A 21,647-nucleotide genomic window follows, 5' to 3' on the forward strand; every position below is an offset into this window, starting at 1 on the left:
GACAGGTCCAGGCTGCAGCAGCTGCATCTTCCCCAGACACCTCGCAGACTCCCAGACTCCAGCTTCGTGCTGCGGTCCCAGTTGCCTGCCTTAGAATACATCCTGTTGGTCCTTAGAATACATCCGGTGTCCTGTACTCCACCTCTCCCCTGATGTTCTCCCCAGCCCATACATTCTGTCCTATCCTCCATCCTCCCCTCCACCTCCTCAAAGACCCCCTACCAGGCCTCTTCAGTCCAAGTTCACCTTAATGGGGAATGCCCTGGATAGATGCTCCCATCCCCACACCAATCCAGGTCATCTCTACAAGGCTGAGCCTCAGTTCGTGATCTTCTGTCATCTCTGGTTGCCCTAATGATCTCAGTTGCAAGCTTCTATTTCCACCTCTTTGGGTCCACTGATTGCAATTTCTTCCCTCAGACCTTCCCTAAGGACCTAGGCATTCGGACCCCAGCCAGAGATCAACCTGGGGTCCGTCTTCAACCCCACATTTCACCTCTGAGACCCAGCCCCCAGGCATCCTGCTCCAGAGCCAGGGAAACAAACAAGTACCTAAACATCCTCTGCCCCACCCTCTGCTCCTGCCCAGCCCATCCTCTGGAGAGGACTCAGGTGTCCCATCCAGCCAGGCCCCATCCCTTGCCAGAGCACTTAGGCATTCCCCACCCCATATCAGCCCGTGACCAGACTTCCCGCCCTCAGACTCAGCCCTTCCCGGGATCCCAGGCATCCTAGTTTCCAGCTTCCTGTATCAACACACACCGTCCTCTAGATGTCTTGTTCCCCCAGCCCTGGCTGCAGTGACACCGTAAATCCAGGGGACCCAGGGCAGCAAGTAGAAGAGAAAGCGGGAGGAAAAAAGGAGCCGCCAGGACGCCCTCTCCTGGAGCCCTGGGTGCCCGGGTCCCCACTCCTCCCGTCTTCACCTGCTGCGGGCTCCGCCCCCGCTCCGCCTCGGCCGGCCTCTGCTCCTCCCCCGACTCCACCCCCCGTACCCCCAGCCCGGCCAGAACGGCCCCCGGGACAGAGCGACGCGGAACCGCGGACGCCTGGGTCCCCAGCATGATCCTCGGTGAGTGGGCTCTGCGGCTCCGCGGCTCCAGGCTCCTGGGTCCCTCTCAGTAGGTCACCCCCCCACCTCCCGCACCGCGGTGACTGCGGCCGCCCGTCAGCCACCGGTTCCCCCTCCCCCTTCATCTGGCTCCACATCTGGGGCCCCCTCTTTCCCTCTTCCCCAAACTGCCGCTTCTTCTCCCGGTAATCCAGGGAGTGGTAAAGGGGGAGACAGAGCCGACTGAGACCCCCGCCCCATAATGAGAACATTGCGTATTCATGAGGCTCATGAATATTATATGACAGCCTACGAGAGGCTGGGGGAGGGGCTGGTCCTGGCCTGGTGGAGTTGAGCGAAAGGTTCTGACCCGTCCCCCCCCTCCCCCCCCCGCCCCGCCCCGGGGCCTTCCCCCACCCTTAGCTCAAACGCTCCGACATCCTTCTGGGCCCAGGATAAGAGGGAAAGGAGGAAGTGAGGGGCGGGCGGGGGGAGAAGATGGTGGGTGTAGCTTCGAGGTGTGTGGTGGGAGGTGGGAACCTGAGGGCTGAAGATAAGGGGTCTGGGGAGAAAAAGGGGTGGGAAACTGTCCATCCCAGGGCCCCTGCGGCTCGGATCCTGTCTCCGCAGCCATCCTGCCCCAACACGCCAGGACCTGCCCCTCTCTCTCTCCCTGCTCTGGCTGCCTGGGCCCTTCCTTCCCGGCTGCCTTCTTCTTCCTTCCTCCCCCACCCCACCCCCACCCCTGCCTGGGCCGGGGGCACCAGCAGAGGAAGGGGCCCCGGGGAGCACAAGGATGGCGGAGGGAGACTCCCGAGGGGCTCTGACATCCCTTCAGCCACAGCCACCCCAGCCTCATGACCTACATGGGAAGGCAGCCCCGGGAGGGGGAGGAAAGGACTCATCAGTCGGGCTGCAGGCCCCTGCCTCCACGATAGTCCACAGGCCTGCTCTGTCCTCTGACCTCTGACCTCTGACCTGGCTAGGCCGGTTCCTGGGCCCTGTTTGTGGTGGGAGACCCCCCACCAGGCCCAGACACCTGTGGTCTCCCTGCCCCCCACCGGGGACAGCTGGCTGCATGCTGGCACCCCAGGGCTCGCCTGGCTCCCACCTCAGCCCTCTGCTGGGGCCCCCTTGGCTCTTTTGCTTTTCTTCTTTCCTTTGACCCCTATTGACTCCCACTAGGTGGCTCTCTCCCCTTCTGCCCTCCTTCCTCCGCCTCTTTCTCACCCCCCCACTCCTGTAGCTCCTTGCTGTCACCACTCTACATCTGACCCCCTCCACCTGGCACTCCATCAAATCCATTAAATGAATGAGCCAACAGAGGCCCGAATGACTGGTTGCCTGCCTCCTTCCCAAGTGTCTCTAGCAGGAAAGAGACTCCAGGCCCATCTATGAAGACTGTCCCGACCCTAGCGTGACCCCCACCAGCACACTTGGACTCAGATTCCCAGAGCACAGGCTCCACATTCCTCCAACCTGTGCAATCCCTGCACCCTGGCCCCAGCCTGGGCACAGGCCCCAGAGGCAACATCATGCTTGTCCAGGACAGGCCAGTTTAAGCCATGCTTCTCCTGGTCAGTAGGCCTTGGAGAGGACCTCGGGAACCTGCTCGAACCAGCCCAAGATCCCACCACAGGAGGAATGCCAGGGGCCACCAACTGGAGGCCCACCACACCTCCCTGAGGACGCTGCGATTAACTCCCTCCTTGTGCCCAGCCCACAGAGGGGTGGGAAGCCTGGCGGGCCACATACCTTAACCCTCTTTGACGAAGGAAGCCGAGAGGGAGGCAGCTGCCAGCCAGGCCTGAGGCCCATTCTAAGGTTTTCAGGTTCTGAACGCTGAAGGCCACTGAATCTGTGTGCAGGTGCTCTGCCCGGCAGGTGAGGCCCAGCCTGCCTGGTCAAGAGCTAGACCGTGGGCCCAGGTTTAAGGTGGTGATTCTGGGCTCAGGTTCACTGTTCTGAGCTTTGCTTACCCTCCTCTCCAACTGGGCCCTTGGTGTGGTGTGCGGGGCGGGGGCATTAAGGGAGGCTTTTCCCATCAGGCTGGGGAAAATTCCCCAGGGGTCTGTCTTCCTTCTGCCTTTCCTGGCCACCTCCCCCCTTAGGCCCTGCCCCCGCCCACATTTCCCCCGGGGTTATTAGGGATGATGTTTTGAGTAGTTGTTCGTAATCATCCCCTTGTTGCTTTCATCTTTGACTTCAAAGCCTTTCCAGCACTCAGCCGGCCTCCTGCCAAGAAGGGGGAAATTGCAGCAGAAGGGGACAAATACCTCAAATACCTGAGACTTGGTCAAGAAGGCAAGATCTAGGGGTTCCAGGCTCTCCCCTTAATCCCCCAGTTTTAGGCATTTCTCGGGTTAGAAGAGGCCAAAAGGCCTAAAGTGAAAGAGGATGGATTAGAGATGAGATTCCAGTCCAGACGCCAATCTCATTTCTCCTTTCGCCCCAGAGCGTAATTCCCATTTTAACCCAGTGCTGACCCCATGTTTTTCACCACCCTGGGCCCTAACGCTACTTGCAACCCTATCCCCAGTACCTCTCTGGGATCTGAATCTCATCGCGGCCCGATCTCCAGACCAACACTAACCTGCAGCCTTACCCTCACATCCTTCCTGGCTCCTGTTCCTACCCAGACGCTGCCCCTCCCAGAGCCAGCTCACGGCAGACACTCCCATTCTTTGCCACAGGGGCTTCAGGCCCTAGGCCCGAATGACTGGTTGCCTGCCTCCTTCCCAAGTGTCTCTAGCAGGAAAGAGACTCCAGGGCCCATCTATGAAGACTGTCCCGACCCTAGCGTGACCCCCACCAGCACACTTGGACTCAAATTCCCAGAGCACAGGCTCCACATTCCTCCAACCTGTGCAATCCCTGCACCCTGGCCCCAGCCTGGCCATCTGAGATGGCCAAGGGACTGGGACTCCCACCTGGCCAGAATTTCTGGGGACGAGAGGAAGGAAAAGACCAGCTCTGAGTGGGGATGGAAGGAGTAAGGAGTCAGACCTGGCTTGGTTGTGGCCTGGTGCTGGGGGGATACCTGAGCAGGATCAAAGTGCCTAGGTCCAGGTAGGGTGCAGAAATGGACAGATGGCCACCCATCCAAGGGACTGAGACTTCAGCCCCCCTAAAGTGGCTGGGAACTGTCTTTAATAAAGCATTTGGCAGCTCCCCACGGAGCTGGGTGGGGCTCTATCTGCTGGAGCTAATGAGCTTCCCTCTGGAGTGGCCTGTCCCAGACAGGCCTCAGCTCCTCCCTGCCACGCCTGGCATGGTGTGCAGACCCACACGCGCGTGCGCACACAACGCACACACACACACACACACACACACACACACCAGGTTGCTCTCCACCTCCTCCTCCAAGCCCACCTGAAGCCCTCACCTAACCAGCCATAAGAAGCCCTGGATTTCCTACTTCATTTCCTCCTTCACAGCCCTTATTATATTCCTGCCTTTTTCCCCGTCCATCCCTAGGAAAGTGTGGTGCCTGAAAGCCCTGTCTGGAGCCAGCCAGACAGGTTCAAATCCCTCACTAGCTGTGTGACTTTGGTCAATTAACTCCCCCTCTCTGAGCTGACGGTCATCTATAAGATGAGGATTCGTTTATTTAGCAAACATTTATTGAGCTTTCTTTGTGGCAGGCCAGCACTTTACATGGATTTGTTCAATCCTTTCAACAACTCCACGACGCAGGTACCGTTGCTCTCATTTGACAAAGGAGAAATGAGACAGAGAGAGTTCGGAAACGAGCTAGTCACCCAGCTAGTGAGCAGTAGAGCCATCCACAGGGGGGCATATATGTAAAGTGCCTGGCATACAGGGGGCCCTTATTCTCACGATGGCGGAGAGGGGACTGAGGCGTGGGCTACCTGACACCAAGGGCCCAGTTTCTCCCAACTTGGTCCGTAAGTTGCCATCTGCCCCCTCCCACCTCTGATCTCAGTGGAGTGGACCCAGGAATCTGGGAAAGAAACACATGAATCTCCAGTTGCCCACTTTGCTTCCTTGCCTCACTCCATCCTTCCTTCCTTCCTCCCACTTCCCCTTCCCTCCCCCGACCCCAGGGCTCCTGTCAGTGGAAAAGATGAGTTGCTGGCTAGAGGGAACTGACTGGCTGCTACCTGTTTTCCTCCAACCCCAGGAAGTACATGGAACTTCTTCTCCCCTTCCTCTCCTTGGACAAGATGGAAGCCTTTCTCAGATCTCTGCTGAATTCAGAGTGAAATTGGAGCCCTTTGGGGCTGTGTAGCAGAGAAAGAGGGTGACAGATCTCGATGGAAATCCCAGCTCTGATACTTACAGGCTGTGTAACATCAGCCAAGTCTTTTTAAGTTCTCTGAGCCTCAGTTTCTTCAAGTGTCAGATGGCTAAAAACTAATATCAGCTACCCCATAGAATAGTTACCTCAGAGATTAAATGTGCTATACTCAGAGTGCTTTACGTGAAAACATTCTTTTTTTCTGTTGCCTTTTGTGGAACTCATCTCTCTCTCCTCTGAGGTGGTTGTTTGAGGGGTGGGGGCCTGGAGAGTTCAGAGCCAGGAAAGGGTCAAGGAGGTGAGCTGCCTCCCTCTCTGGGGCCGGAGCAAGTGCCAGCCCCAGACCAGCTGCCTGGGGTGGGTGCTGGGTGCCTGGGACTCTGGGAGTGCTCAGGTTTCTCTCACCATTCCTGATGCCGCCTGGGGCTCGTTAAGGCTGCCCTGGCCTTGTGTGCCAGGCAGGAGGAGGCAGGCACAGAGGGGAGAAGCCATGGGCAGACAGAGGGGAAGGGGAGATGGTCGCCCTGCCCCATCAGTCTGTCGGTCCCTCTCTCTCCTCTCTCCCTCTCTCGTTCTCTCTGTTCTCTGTCCTCTGGTCTTTCTGCCCTTGTCTCTAGCTCTGTGTCCAGCTTCTCAGCAGTGTCTCTGTTTCTCTCTCATTTCACTCTCTTCATCTCTCCATTGTCCCCTGTCCTCTTCTCTCTCGGTGTCTATGTCCCTTTTCTCAGTCGGCTATTCCTGTTTCTGTCAGTCTTTCCCATTCTATCTCACTCACTTTTGTCTGTCTGTCTCCCTCCTCTCCCCCTACCCCATCTCAACCCCGAGGTGGCAGAGGAGGGAACGGACATGACATACAGACCCCCAGCTGTCCAAGGGCCAAAGCCAAGCATCCTGCCCTTCTCCTTCAACCCTTAGATGTCTGCAGCCCAAGCTCCCAGCAGCCTTGACCCCTCTCTGCCTCTGGCACCTTGGCCGCCCAGTCGTAGCAGTGGATGGAAAAGACAGACCCCTCCAGACCTTCCTGGACCAGCTCCCTGCCCCCAGCTGTGCCTGAGCCCTCCCCACCCCCTCCCTCTCGCATCCGATTCCCCTAATCCCTGCTCCCCCGCCCTCCCCTCTGCCCCACTTTTCCAGGACTCTGATTGGCTGATTCTACTGACTGGACTGGGGGGGAGGCTGGCAAGGGAGGGGGCAGGGGGCAGAACCAAGGGAAGGGGACGCTGTCAGGCCCAGGCCCCTGGGGGGCCAGGGCCAGGCCACTGCCTGGGGGCAGCAGGCACCAGACACTGAAGGTATGAAAAGGGGCCGGGGCCGCCTCTGGAGGGAGTAGGAAAGGATCCCAGGGGGACCCTCTGCCCCCGTAAGGTCATGGGAGGACGGGGCTAAGCTTGCAGCCTCCTGGGTTTGCCTTTGTTCCTGGGAACCCCTGTTGCTGGCAGGGGGTTGCTAGAGCCATGAAGGGCAGCCAGAGTTCCCTGACTGGTTGACAGAGAAGTCGCAGAAGGGAGCTGGGCCAGCAGAAGCCCAGAGGGGTCCTGAGGGCCTCTGGGCCAGCCGTGTGGAGCCTGGCAGGGCTCCTCCCGTGGCTCTGGGGTAGGAGGAGAAGATTTCAGGGACGGTAGTGGAGTGCCTGGCCCAGAGTTTCATTTCCCCTTGGGGTCAGACCCAGGCATTCCCCTCCCAGGGGCTGGTCGCAGTTCCTCCTGCAGAGCCTGAGCTGAACATTCCCGCGGCTGACAGAGGGACCTGGGGAGGACAGGAAGGTTGGGAGAAGGGGCTCTGAGAATGGCCACAGGCAGCCCACCTCCCAGATCGAATGCCACTTTCCTACCCCGAGACATCGACAGTTAATTAAGAATTACGGCTGGGACAAAATCATAACTCTTTGGGGAGCCTGAAAGATCCAGCAGCCCTCCTCCAAATACAGGCCTCAATATTCCTCTCTAAGCAGTGGGATGAATCACTCACCTGACCGTTCTCCCTGGGGTAAGACTTAGCCTTTGGGATTCCCTGGGGGAAAGCAAAACCAGAAGAAGGGAGTAGCCAGGGGCGTGGGACTCCCGAGTCCTTGTGGTCCAGCAGGCAGCCTGCAGAGAAGGCCTGTGATTTTCCTGGGTCTGTAAAATGCCTAAAGGTCTTGGGGGAGGGAGGCTGGAGAAGGGGGAAGTGAAAATCACCCAGAAGGGAAGAACAACAGGTCTGCGCCCTCCCCCAGGCCCCCAGGGCACCGTGCTCCATTGCTCCGGAGCCAGCCAGCAGGGGAAGTGTGTGTGATGGGGGTCACACTTCTGAGTGTGGGCCCCCAGATGGGGAGTGGGCCTGCCAGGCTTGTGTTGGGCTCCCGAGCTTCAGTCTTCCTGCCCCACATAATGTTTTCTCCGGTCTTTAGGCAGCTTGAGCCGGGCAGGGCCCCTCCCTCTGCTCCGGCAGCCCCCCATCATGCAGCCCCCACTGGACCTCAAGCAGATCCTGCCCTTCCCACTGGAGCCAGCACCCACCCTGGGCCTCTTCAGCAACTACAGCACTGTGAGTAGCAGCCTGCCTGCCTTCCCCACCCTTCTGCCATCCCGGCTCCTTCTCTCCCTGCCCTCTTCTCCTCTTGTATCTAATTCCTTATGTCTTCTTAGGGCCCCATCTCCTTTACTTCTAGTCACTTACAAGTGTCGCTGGCTCTCTGGTATACTATTGGCAACAATAACAATAATAACTAATATCCGCTGAAATCTGGCTATGGGCCAGACACGGCTAGGTGTTTTATATGAATCATCTCATTCAGTCCACCATCGAGAGAAGTCACGAGACCTAGACTGGTGGTAGTGAGTACAGGAAGGTGGAAAGAGAGACTCTTCAAGGGCATCAGCAGCCTGTTTGTAAGCTCCAGCTCTCTGGAGCCCACCGTTGGGTGGGTAGGGTAGGGTCAGTGGGGTAGGGCTTGGAGGGCTGGCAAAGTCGTCTAGATTTAATCACTATGAAATGGGGAGGCATTATCCATTCTTGAGCAGGAGAGTGAGTGGGAAGGAGCAGTGTTTGAGGCAGGTGAGTGGGGCAGCTGGATGGAAGGGAGCTGAGACTGGAGGATGCTAGCCAGTTAGGAGGCTGTCCCAGCAATAAGGGCCTGCAGGGGAATCTGGAGAGCCAGGCTGGGCCCGTGGCATTGGCAGAGTGAGTGAAGGAAGGGAGGTGGGTGAGGTTTTTCCAAGGAAATATTGACAGGCCACGGTGACCAGCCAGGGTTTGGGGGTGGGGGAGAGAAGATGAGTCAAGGATGACTCCAGGGCTCAGGTCTCTGTGACTGGGAGAGAGAAGTCACCTTGCCAGGGGCAGGGGGTTAGAGGAGGAGGCTGGCCTGAGGTGAGGCTGCTGAACGCACTTTAGGACGTGGTGAGTTGGTGGACCAGTGGGACATTGAGCCCAAAATGTCCAACAGACAGCTGGAATCTGGGTCCTGGAGAGTGGGCTGGAGCTAAAGGTTTGGGGGAAGTCAGCTTTATTCAATTCAAGTAACCCACCATCAAACCATATTCAGTTACAGACACGTACTGAGCATCAACTATGCACCAGGCACTGCAGTAGATGTGTGTTTGTGTGTGTGTGTAGTTTTTGTTTGTTTGTTTGTTTGTTTGCCTGCACTGTGTGACTTGTGGGATCTTAGTTCCCCAACCAGGAAACTGAACCTAGGCCCTCAGCAGTGAAAATGTGGAGTCCTAATCACTGGACCGCCAGGGAATTCTATACTTGATCTCAGTAGATGTTTCTATACTTGATCTCATTTAATCCTCACCATAACCCAACAAAGTAGACATTATTATTCCAGTTTGACATACTGGAAGACAGAAACTAAGGCCCAGGAGGGTTTAGGAATTTATCTAAGTTGACGCAGTACGTGCCTAAGGTATCATTTGAACCCAGAGCATCTGACTCCAAATACAGTTCTCTTTATACCTGCTGCTTCCTCCAGACTCCTCCCAGAGAATCCAAACCAACATTTGCAATGCGCTTTGAGGTTTACAAAGCATTTTTCATATCTCAGATTTTATAGCAACTCTATGGGGTAGCTGTCGTTTTATCCTCGTTTTACAGACGAGAAAATTGAGTAATGACTATCAGGAAGGCGCTGTCCTAGATAAAATGGAGACATGAGGGTAAATATGACATGCTCCCATGCTAAAGGCGCTATATTCAGGAAAGAAGTATAGATGTGTATGCAGTGATCTACAATGCAAAACAGAGGAAGGGTTATAAATATCGTGACAGAGACACTAACAAAAATTCAATTACAACAAAAAAATTTTTGAGCACCTACTATGTGCTAGGCACTGGTATCAGGGACACAGGACTCAGTCTGTGCTTGGAGAGCTCACGGTGTAGTTGGAAAGACAGCAAGTTAGCATTTACCCTATAGTATGAGAAGAGCTGTGCTGGAGGCATGTAGCTTGTAGGGGAGCCCAAGGGGGTGTCAGGGAAGACCTGTTGGATGTGGTGAGGGACCAACCAGAGCTGAGCAGGAAAAAAAAAAAAAAAAAAGAAACAGCAGAGGAAAAAGGGATTGAAGCTGGAGCAGGTGATGTTATGATTTGGGCTTTGAAGAACTATTAGGATTTTAAAAGGGATTTCAGAGAACACTCAGACTGAAACAAGGGCTAAAAAAGAGCACTTGAGAAACTGCAATTGACTGGGTGTGACTGGAGCAGAAGGTGCTGGGAATAGTTTCCCCCCAGTCTACATACCTGATTTACACTTAACCTTGGGTCTCCTATCTTTGTCCCCATTTTATAGATGAGGAAACACTGACCCAGAGAGGTTAAGTGACTTTCCCAAGATCACAAAGCTACTTAGTTGATTCACATGGATAATCCCAAGTTTCTGACTCCCCAGGTTCATGGCTCCATGGCCTCTAGTGGGGAGGAGCTATTTAAAGCCATGAGAGTGGATAAGCTTGGAGAGAGTGTGGCCAGGTGTTGAGTGATACCAGCTTTGGCATCAGACTGGCAGGATTTGAATTGATGTTCCAAAAGTACTGGCTGTGTGACTTTAGGCAAATTACTTAACCACTCTGAACCTCAATTTTATCAGCTGTAAAAGAAGACAGTAATAGTACCAACTCGCAAGGTTGTTGTGAGAATCGTATTACATAATCAATGCCTAGCACCTAGCACAAAGTAAGTTTTCAATCCGTGTAAGCTGCTATGATTATTACGTTATTTCATTGTTTTTATTTAATAGAGGATCAGAGAGAGAAAGGTAGTTTCCAAGGCCCAAGCCTTGGGGAATAAGCAGAATTAGGCAGTGGGAACAGGAGGAGGCCCCTGCAAAGGAAATGAAGGAGCCACAGGAGGGGGTGGGGACAGAACCAGGTTCCTATAGAGCTGGAGAAGCCAAGGGAGAGAGTGTGGCAGGCTGCATCAATAGTGCCAAATTCTGCAGGGGAATGAGGACTGCAGAAAAGCTGCAGACATGCCTTGGCAGTACTGTGCAGCAGTTAAGTACAGGGCTTTGGAGTCAGAATGCCCGGGTTTAAATTCAAATCCCAGTTCAGCCACTTACTAGCTTATGACCTTGGGCAAATTATTTAGCCTCTCTAAACCTCAGTTCCCTCATCTATAAAATGAAGGTAATAATAGTACTTCCTATTATAATAGTGGTTGTAAAGATTAAATTAGATAATCCATGCAAAGAGCTCTGTCCAGACGCTGGCACATTCCAAGGGCTCAGTCAACATTAGGTGGTGGTGATGGTATTATTATTCACGGAAGAGTCTCTCCTTCCCTGCACTAATACTTCCAGATGTCTCCTACTCGGGTAGTTCCTACCCCGTAGACCCCTCCCTGAATTATGTGTCCCTCTGCCCTTGGAGATCCCTCACTGTCTCCCAAAGACAGCCTCTCTCTACATCCAGGCCCCTGCTTCGCTCATCTCTCGGCCCTAGGTGGAACGGAGGGGATGAGATCCAGAGATGAGAGAGCCGGAATCCTAGGACCTATCCAGAGAGGATAAGGAAGTGTTTGGGGCAGTGGGCTGTTCTGCCCTCCTGTCCCTCGTCCCCCAGTGCTGCCCCCACTCTACCGCCAGAGGGCAGCAAGTGCACGAAGCATAAGCCCCTCGGGAACCTGGTTCTCCAGCAGGTGGCGGGCGAGAGGAGGAGGTGGGAAGAGGTTAGGAATGATGTCCCCAGTTTGACGTCGCTTCTGCCCTGGGCGACCCCAGCTCCACCGTTCAGAGGAGTCACTAAGAGAGCAGTGCCTGACACCTGGGTACCTGGGCTCGGTCTTGCATCCCTAGTTGGGGAAGTGACATGTATAAGGGGCACAGGGGTCGTGTGCAGAGGGAGCCGGGAAAGGGTCGTCTGCGGACTCGAAAGAGAAGCTGTCAGCAGAAGAGCGAGGGTGGAAGGGGTGAAAGAAAGGAGAAAGGTCCAAGCTAGAGAAACAGGGTCGGCCATTGGTAGGGATACTGGACCCAGCAAGGGTCCCTATTGGAGGAAGCCCAGTGGAGCATCTGGTCAATGCCCCGTCGCCAGGCCGAGGGGCCCTTCGCCAGGACCAGGTCTTTCTGGAACGAGTGTCTGGACATGGACACCCCGTCCTCTCTTCTTTTCGCCCTAGCGCCCCTTCATGCCTCCCGAGCTCCCCATCCCCGCCCCCGTCCTCGGCCCCGCCTCTGGGGCGGGCTCCGGGCCGGGCCGGCGCCGCCTCCCCTTCTCCGGGCCGGCCCGGCCGCACAGCCCCGAGCCACCCGGGCAACGAGCGCCGCGTCCCCGGCCTGCCCGGCCCGGCCAGGCTCGGCCTCCCCTCCCGGGTCCGCCACCCCGGGCCATGGAGCCGCGTCCCCCGGGGTCCCGCAGGGTAAGCCACCCGGCCCCTCCTCTCTCCCTGGCTCCAGCCGCTGCCGCAGCGCCCCCCCACCCCATCCCCGCCCGCCCCTGCCCGGCTCCCTACCTCTCCCTTCGCCCGGTCCTCGGGTTATCCGGCCCATCCCCCACGACCGGCGCGGCCCCAACCAATCTCCGGATCCCCTCTGGCGCCCCCCAGACTGCTGCCACCATACTGGATACCCCAGCCTCTGTTTCTCAGATCCTTGAAGTCCCCCAAATTTTCAGACTTCCCATCAGGTCCTACACCTACCCTCAAATTGCCACGCCGCCGTTCAGATCCCTTATGCAGCCCTGACCCCATCTCAGCCTTAGTCCCCTTCCTAGCATCCCTCCCCCACCAGCTTCCACCTGCTCTTTAGACACCCTCTAGCTCCTCTCTTTTCTGTTTCAATCCTTCCTGTCCCTCAGGTCTTCCCATCCCCGAGATTCCATCCCCCTTCCCTTTTTGCCTTTATTTGGGGCGGCGGGGGGGCGGTGCGGTGGTCAAACAGGGGCAGCGGTGCCATCAGATAAAGGGCAATGGAAGGAAATATAATCATAGCCCCTCCTGGTGTTCCCGATCTGGTTTCCCCCTTCCCTCCCCCTTGCCCTTCCTGATTCATTTTGCCCCAGCTTAGGGGAGCGATTCCCTTTCATGTCTGCTACTGGAGGGCAGGTGGGAGGAGACTGTTTTGTGGACCTTTCCAGACAGTGTCTAGGCCAAAATCCTAGGGAAGGGGCTCTGGAGTGAGAGGGCTCTGGGAGATGCTGGCCTTCACCCCTCCCCAGAGAGCCCTCATCTAGGTCACCAGGGCCTCTTGACCTTGGCCTGGAGCAGCACTTCAGTGGCTCATATTCCACCTGCGCAGGGATTGGGCCCAGGAACCCTCACCTTCAGCCTGGTGTCTCCTCAGTTCCCGGAGGAGAGGGTGGGAAGGACCCACCTGACTGGGTTGCTGCCCTCCTCTCTGCCCACCTCCCACCCCTAGTTGGTGTTTATGGACTTAAGCCTGAGGAGAGGGCTGTGCAAAGGAAAAGGCTCTCACCCTGGAGGAAGGACCTAAGCGGGACAGGGACCAATTTGCAGGGGATGGATGTTGGGACAGTCAGCTCACAGGTCATCCTCAGGGCACTGGGTCCTCAGCCACTCTGGGGAGCAGGCTGGGGTCCTGGGGTGGGGCACAGACAGAGCCAGGGACCTCTGCTTTCCCCTCTCCATCCCACTCCTCTCTCCCTACCATTTTCATCGACTTAGGTTTCCTGGCCCAGATTGGGTTTCTGTTTGGGCTGAATTCCATTCCCCACCCAGCATGTGAGGACGTCCAGGGGCTATGGAGAACCCTGGGGCAGAGTTGGGGGTCCCTGGTTAGGGAGGACTGTCGTCCGGAGGCTGGGAGCTGAGTGCAACATCTGTCTCCCCTTTCTGATTAAAGCCTGTCTCCAACTCGGTCTGTCTTCCTGCCAGACACATCATACATTCACACCGATAAACACACAGCTGAAGATTGCACAACCTGACCATTCATGGCTTCGGCAGAGCCCCCGACACAGAACTGTTGATACAGAAATGATGTACACACAGCACGTGACACGCCTTCACACTCCACCCCTGCACAGATTGATCATAGACTGCCTAGACACACACAGACACACCCAGTCTTCCCCTGTTTGGCTTTTCCCTGAAAAGGACCTGGGCTTCCAGGAGGTGAAGAGTAAGCCACTGAGAGGGGCTGCTTCCAGCCAACGGCAGGCCAGGAAATTGACACTGGTCTGTCAGACTGGTTATCTGAACCTGGCTCCTGCCTCTGCCACTGCCAGATGGGATGGCGCTTTTCACAGGGTTGCTAAAGCCCCTTTCCTGACATTAACCCCAAGCAGCCAGTGAGACAGCTTTGGGGAGTAGAGGGGAGACAGGATGTGTGGGCTTTCCAGACCACCTTCTTCCCCCTGCTCCGTGTTCCCGTCTCTCACCAGTGTCTCTTGGGGAATCATGAAGACCTGGGCACAGGGAGGGCCTCAGCTGAGGAGCTAAGGACCCCCACGTCTCCAGCAACTTTTTTTTCACTTGATCCTTCCACCTAGAAGATAAGGTTTCAGCTCTAATCTGGTTCCATGCTTATGAGAGATCCCAGCCATCACCCAGTTCTGCTCAGCCTCAGCTGCATTCCAGGCTCGCCTCTCCCTGGCCGCCTGGGGGCCAGAAGGGAGGAGGACAGGGCAGAGAAGCAGTGTTCATGCCTCTAGGCCCCTGGCTTTATCCCCATAGCAGAAAGCCTCAGAGAGAAACTCCCATCCTCTTCCCGCCTCATGTGAACTCTTGGCAGGAGACTGCAAAGACATCTGCTGACCCAGGGTGGGGGCAGAGGCCGTTCCTAATCCCTCCCAGCCCCATAGCCCTGCCCCAGAAGCCCTGTGACCAAGGGGAGGGAGTTCAGAAGATCCCCGGGCTGCCTCAGGCCAGCCCAGCTTCTTATATTCTCCTACTTATTCCCGCTGGAGCCACCTACTCTCTTCTGAGTTCTTTTACTCCCTCTAGAAGCTACTGCTTTAAGAGGTCCAGGGAATGAGTGTGTTAGAGCAACCTGGGTCCCAGAGATGGGAAGCTAGGAACATCTGTCTCCCGGGACCAGAAGCTTGGCTTGGTTGATGGTCTTGCCCCAGAGCAGAGGCCAAAAAAGGCTTCAGCTGAGGGCCCTAGGATCTGGGATGCTTTGGGACTTCCTGAGTGGGCCTCTGGTGGATCAGCCCAGGAGAAAGGTCAAGGTGACAGAGCTTGATCTTCATGGTATAACGGATGGAGACGAGTCCCGGTTCAAGTCCCGGCTCTGCTATTAAGTCATGCTCTGACCTTGGGCAAACCACTTCTACTTTCTGTCAAATGGGAGCACTGGGCCAGGGGATCTCTCAGGTCCCTTCCAGGGCTATGAAGATTGGGCTGGGAGGGAATCAGGGAGCTGAGGCTCAGAGCCCTCTGGCATGCTGGGGGATTGGGAGGAGGCTCTGGGGACTTTGGTTCAACCCAGCTCTGCCAGTGGGGTTGTGATGGACATGAGCTTGTGCTGGGGTTCCTGGCTCACCCCAGCCTGCCTCCACAGATGGACCCTGTGCAGAAGGCTGTACTCTCCCACACCTTTGGGGGACCCTTACTCAAGACCAAGCGGCCCATCATTTCCTGTAATGTCTGTCAGATACGCTTCAATTCTCAGGTAAGAAACCCAGCTGCTCACCCATCCACTGGCTGGGGCAGGGACAACCAGGGGATCTTAGGGGAGGGCAGGGTCTGGGAACTCTGGGTGAGGGGCAGGGATTAAGGGGATATGAGGGGATACTGCAGGAGAGGCAGGGCTGATGGAAAGCACTCGGGAAGGACAAGAGATGGCTGTATATTTTGACATGAAGTATATAGCCCAGTCCTCTAAGGCTGACCCCTCCCTCCCTTGGGGACTGAGGCATCCCTGGCTCAGAACTTCTTGGAACACAGGTGGCCATCTGTGTCTGGGTGGGAGTGTGGCCTCTGGCCCTCTGGTCTTGGGTGCAGGGCTGAGTTATGTCATTGGCCCCCTGCAGAGCCTGTGCCCTCCTTGGCCTCTGCTAAACTCCTCCCCGGCTCACCCATTTCCCTCTAACCTCCTGGCTTCCTCCTCTCTCCACTGTCCTCCCTCCAAATTACACACAAGGCCTGGCCCCCACTGCTCTCCCAAGGGAGAAGCCACCCCAAACTCAGAACCTTGGTGTCTGGCCTCCCAGATTTTCTCCCTCGGAGGCTCTCTTGGGACTTCTATGTGGGTCTAGAGGGGGCTTTGTGGCGTGCAGGTTCTGAGGACTTCTGGAGAAAAACAGCAGAGCCTCATTCTGCTGAGTCGGAAAAAGAAAGCATCTTCTGTTTCTCTACCCAGTACACACACACACACACACACACACACACACACACACACACACGCCACACCATGCCACCAGGCTCTGCACACACCTGCCCCACCCCTGGGCTGTCAATCTTTTCCTGCCTATCCACACCTTTTATTTCTACTTTACACCTGTCTGGGTGACCTTGTGGTTCCAGGATTGTGTGTTCTTAGCAGGGGGTGCCCACAGTGTGGGGTGGAGCCAGGACCAACCCAGATTTAGACCTCCCCTTGACCTCGACCCCAGGCATCCCCTTTCCCAACCCTGGCTCTGCTCACTGCTGGCGGGTGGGAGACTGGAGGGGCCAGGGGCCAATAGTAAACAGCCCTCTCCTCTTTTTGCCCTCCCCTCCCCTCCCCCACCAAGCGCCTCTGTTTTGACAGCTGTCTCTGCTGCTCTCTCTGTCTCCAGAGCTGGGCTTGGGGCCAGGGTCCTCCAGGGTGTCCGCAGAGGCTTCAGGAAAATTGAGACCCAGAGGGGAGTAGTCAGGGTACAGCCCAGGCTGCAGAGCTCCTGGGACTCCCAGCTTGAGGGTGGGAGTCCCAGGAGCAGCAAAGGCTGGATCCTGGGGCCAGGGGACACAGGCACAGAAGGCCCGGGGTCGAAGAGGATGCGGATTGGCTAGATTGCTCGGCCCCTCCCATTTAGGGTTCTCCTATAGGTTTGAGGGCCCCTTCCCTCAACCCTGGACAAGGTGGGAAGCCTGAGTCAGCAGGCAGGCCCTGGGTGTGGTGGTGGGGTAGAGCCTGGGCTAGGTGGGGACCCAGGTTCCCAGCGACTGAGTAACCAGGGTCCTCGACATGGGGCTTTACCTCTCCCTGGTGTAGGGGGAGGTTAAGTGCAGCCTGCTGAGGCCACCTCAGGACCTGAAGGAGCTCCATGGGAAGAATGTTCAGATCAAAGATGATCTCAGATCCCCTTTTCTTCCTCCATCCCTAAAGAGCCAGGCTGAGGCACACTACAAGGGTAATCGCCATGCCCGAAGAGTCAAAGGCATCGAGGCTGCCAAGACTCGAGGCAGGGAGCCCAGCGTCCGGGAAACAGGAGATCCAGCTCCCCCAGGCGGCACGCCCCCTAATGGAGAGGGTGTAGCCCCCCGTCCAGGTATGTCTGACTCCCCCACCCCGGCGTCCTTCAACTGAACTTGTCTCCTCCATTCTGTCCCCACTTCCCAGAACTCTCCTCTGCTTTCATCCCTCTCTTCCTCAGCTCCCACCCCAGCCCCACCCAAGGTGAGTCCTGCAGCCAAACCCAGTGACGCAAAATTTCCATCCTGTCACCCCCACTGCCGCCCCAGCTCCTCTCAGCAGAGCCCCCACTGCCTGTCCTCCCCACCTCCCAGTGACTCAGACAGGGGCTAGGGTGAGGCTACCTGGCAAACTTCCTCAAGAAAAAGGGAACCACCAAATCCAGGGAGAGACCATTTCATCTTGGGGAGAGGGGCAGGGGAGAGAATCCGGATATCTGAGGGCCTGCCCATGGGGGCTCCCCCTGGGGAGGACTGAGCCCAGGAAACCCAGGCAACTCCCTGGGTGATCTTGGGTAGATCTTTCTACCTCTCTGGGCCAGAGTTTTTTGTCCCTCGGAAAGGAGGGAGTGAGACTTGAAGATCTGTGCGGTCCTTTCCGGGTTTACAAAAAGCAACTCAGAGATTCTTTCTCCCTCATGGCTGGTGGCCATCCTCAACCTTACACCCAGCCAAGAAACTGGAAAGAAGGAATATCAAGACAGGACGATCCGAGCCACCCCCATCCTGGGATTACCACATCAGATGTCAGTCATGGCAACTCCAGAGAGACCTGACATCCCCATGTCCTCCTTGTCCTTGCCTGTCCTTCCTGCCCTACCCTAAGGAGAATGAAAACCGAGGAGCTGCACCACCAGCTTGGGAAGCAGGCCCCACTCTCACCACACATACACACACAAACACACACCGTCCCTCAGGGATGCACAGATAGGGCGAGTGAGTGAGCTGAGTTCTAACTGTGTTCTGGCTGCTTCTCAGCCTGAACATCTCAGGTTAACTTGGTAATGTCTCTGTCAAAGGGGGATGATGATGGTGGCGGTGTAGCTAACGTTTTCTGTCTAGCACTGTTCTAGGTGCTTGATACCTATTACCTCACTTAGTTCCTAGGGTATCTCCCTAAGGAGGTAAGGATACCTGCCCTGCTTTTGAAAGCCAGGAGGTTCTGTCCGGATAGAGATGTGAGTGTGCTGTCTGGATTGGGATGGAGATAAATGATGTCAGAAATGAGGAAGAGAAAAAAAAGGGAAAGATCACAGGATGGACCAGCAAATGGACACCGGCAGGGCTCAGGAGGTCCCCTCCCACCAGCTCCCCAGCCCCACCCCCGGCCTCCCCCTGACCCGGAAACTGGATCAGCTGCTGGAGCAAGAATGGGAGCGCTAGAGTTTCCCCTGTGCAGAGGCCAGAACCCAGCGCTGAGGCCTGGGGCCTGTGCATCTTTAATCAAGCCATGAATTATAGAGCAGCCCACATCCCTATTTCTTCCCTCTCTGGTTCTGCTGTTTCTGTTTCCCTTTTGCCATGTCTGTGCCTGTCTCTCCCAACCTCTCCTCACCTCGCTTCTGCCCCTTCCTAGAGTTCTTTGGCATGCCTCCTGGGGACTGGGCAGGCCTCTTGAGAAGGGGCTGGCCGGGCTGGAAGCCCAGGCTGGCTGGCAGGCCTTGGAGGGGAGGTTCCTTGTTCCATACCCCTCTCCCCCTCACCAGGCTGGCTGCCAGCTTCACCCTGGCTGAAGGGGAGGCTGGTGGGGCTGGACCCCTCAGCCATTCCCAGCTTATGGAGAATGAGCCAGGCACTGGAGTCTCACACCCAGCCTGCAGCAGCTGGACCACATCTGGCTCTGGTCCAGGGCGTGAGAGCATGCATGTTGTCACAGGGTGGGGACTCCTGGGCCCTTGCCCTCCAGGAAACGGGGCTAGGTCTCCTCCACATAAAGAATCTTCTCCGAAAGCCATCTGGGATGATCCCTATGTTTCTCCCCCAGTGACAGTTTCCATGGAAAATGGACTGGGTCCAGCCCCAGGATCCCCAGAGAAACAGCCTGGCTCCCCATCCCCTCCCAGTGTTCCGGAGACTGGTCAGGGTGTGACCAAGGGTGAAGGGGGGACTCCAGCCCCAGCTTCCATGCCTGGGGGAAGCAAGGAAGAGGAGGAGAAGGCCAAGCGGCTGCTCTACTGTGCTCTGTGCAAGGTGGCAGTGAACTCCCTGTCCCAGCTTGAGGCACATAACAAAGGTATGGGCTCCCCTCCCCCACGCCCACTCCCCTGTCCTCATCCCCTCCTGCTCACTATGTCCTAACCCTCCTGGCTTCCAGCATCCCTGGACCCTCAAAGACTTACCCTATCTCGCTCCCTAATCATCTCCCTCATTCCTTAGCCCCTTACCTCCTCAGTTCCCTCCCCACCCTCGCCCTATTTCTGGTAACTGTGACTCTCCCCTGACCCACCTGTGTCTGGAAGGGTCCCAAGGGCCTTGGAAAGCCCCCACGCTTGATGCCCCCCCCCCAATATTAGTAATTGGAAATGTGGGTATTTGAGGCATAGTAAGCCTGGAGAATTGTTTTCCACCTCTTACCTCCTGCCCTCTGGGAGCTCCAGGTACTAAGCACAAGACAATTCTGGAGGCCCGAAGTGGACTGGGCCCCATCAAAGCTTACCCTCGGCTGGGGCCTCCCACTCCCGGGGAACCAGAGGCCCCTGCCCAGGACCGAACCTTCCACTGTGAGATCTGCAATGTCAAGGTCAACTCGGAGGTCCAACTGAAACAGGTGGGTCCAAGGCCCTTTCCGAGAATTCTGGAGAGTGAACCTGCTGAGAGAGGAGGGAGGACAGGGAGCTTGGGTGAGACTCTTCTTCAGGCTCATCCTTTGGTGCCACAGAAGGGGCGGGGCCAGGTGCTGAGGTGCGATCATCCTGCTCCCTGGCGGTTGCTCCTTTCCCCGTGGTTCACAGCCCCCCACCCGCTGGTCCCTGCAGCACATTTCCAGCCGGCGGCACCGAGATGGCGTGGCCGGGAAGCCCAACCCCCTTCTGAGCCGTCACAAGAAGCCCAGGGGCGCCGGGGAGCTGGCGGTGAGGCCTGGGCGATGGAGAATTCGTCCAAGGGGCGGGGACCAGAGCGGGGAGGAGAGGGGATGCCGGCCGGCCCTGGGAGAGGTGGAGTTGGCGGGGCCACAGAATGACTTTTCCCTCTCCCCGCCCCTCTCCCCCGCTGCAGGGCACTCTGACTTTCTCCAAGGAGCTGCCCAAGTCCTTGGCCGGAGGCCTGCTCCCCAGCCCCCTCGCGGTGGCTGCGGTGATGGCAGCGGCAGCAGGCTCCCCGCTGTCTCTGCGCCCGGCCCCCGCCGCACCTCTTCTCCAGGGACCGCCGATCACCCACCCCCTGCTCCACCCGGCCCCCGGGCCCATCCGAACTGCGCACGGACCCATTCTCTTCTCCCCCTACTGACCTGAACCCTGAACCCCCTCCCATTCAACGCCCCCCACCTCCAGCTGGGACCCAGGCCTCCGGGCTCCCAGTCCGTCCCTCCTCCCGGCACTCCCTGAATGATCTCTCTCCTTCCCCCCCACCCCGAGGTACGGGGTTCCAGGAAAGGGGAGGGGTAGCGGGGGAGGGGGGCTTCAGAAGGGGGGGAACACCCCAGATCTCAGGGAACCCCGCCCCCTGCCCTTCCCTCTCCCCTAGAAAAGGGGGGGCTGTCTCACCCCCGAGCCCCCTTGGAGACACCCCCCTCCCAAAAGCCATGTACATCCAGCCCTTCCCCCCAAACCTAGCACAAAACGGGGTTCACAAGCCATGATCGGGGTCCAGGGGGCAGAAATGGATTTTCTTGGCAATAAGCAGACTCTGGGACTCCGGCCCCCTACCCCCAAACTGAAGCGCTTCCGTGAACACCCCCGTCCTCCGCAGGGGGAGGGGAGCAGGCGGGATCCTGGGTCCCTCATAAGCACTTTGGCTTTACCGCCTGCGACCTCACTGTGCCCGCCCCGCATCACGCCCCAGCCCAGGTCTAGCCGGGCCCATGGGCAGCACTTGGTGGCATCTCTGGCACTTGGGTGGGACCAAGTAGATGCCCCTATAGACCCTTCCCTCACCTTCTTCCTTCCCAGTCTGGATTCCATTCTTTTCACCAGCACCCATCGCCCAAGGGGTACCAAGGGGGGCAAGGGGTGTCCAGTCCAAGCCCACCCCGCCTCGCCTTCCGCAAAACTGTGAGCAAAAAGCAATAGAAGCCTCGCCCCCGCCCCGCCCCTTTCCGCAGGATTTGCAGAGTCTGTAGCCTACCCCATCCCAGCTCCTAGACCTCATGGCTGTCCCCTCCCACCAGACACCTCTCCACTGCACAACTTGGGCGGGGTCGTGACCTCCCCCCACCCTTGTGGTTTCCGTATCGTCAGTCCTTCCAGCACAGACCCGGGAGGGGGACAGGCCCCCACTGGCCTTCCCCTCCCCATCAACTCTTTCTGCTTGATGATGTAGCAACCCCGGCCCCCAACCCACGTCTTTCCCTTTTCCCCCTCCCTGACAATAAAATCTGGATTCGTTGCCCTCCGTC

At 57.3% G+C, this 21,647-nt stretch overlaps 1 protein-coding gene across 1 annotated transcript; it reads left to right on the forward strand.

The window, feature by feature from the left end:
* Positions 1-1,062: 1,062 nt before the first annotated feature.
* ZNF385A (zinc finger protein 385A) lies at positions 1,063-21,647 on the forward strand (the record flags this gene model as incomplete). The annotated part of the gene is given in 9 exon segments (XM_081248744.1): positions 1,063-1,095; positions 1,097-1,121; positions 7,702-7,838; positions 15,258-15,368; positions 17,007-17,169; positions 19,077-19,325; positions 19,690-19,859; positions 20,068-20,163; positions 20,309-21,647. Coding segments are annotated over 9 exon segments (1,215 nt in total). The 3' UTR covers positions 20,540-21,647.

The sequence above is a fragment of the Mesoplodon bidens genome (assembly GCF_964165515.1).
Source record: "Mesoplodon bidens genome assembly, chromosome: 11".
NCBI lineage: Eukaryota > Metazoa > Chordata > Mammalia > Artiodactyla > Ziphiidae > Mesoplodon > Mesoplodon bidens.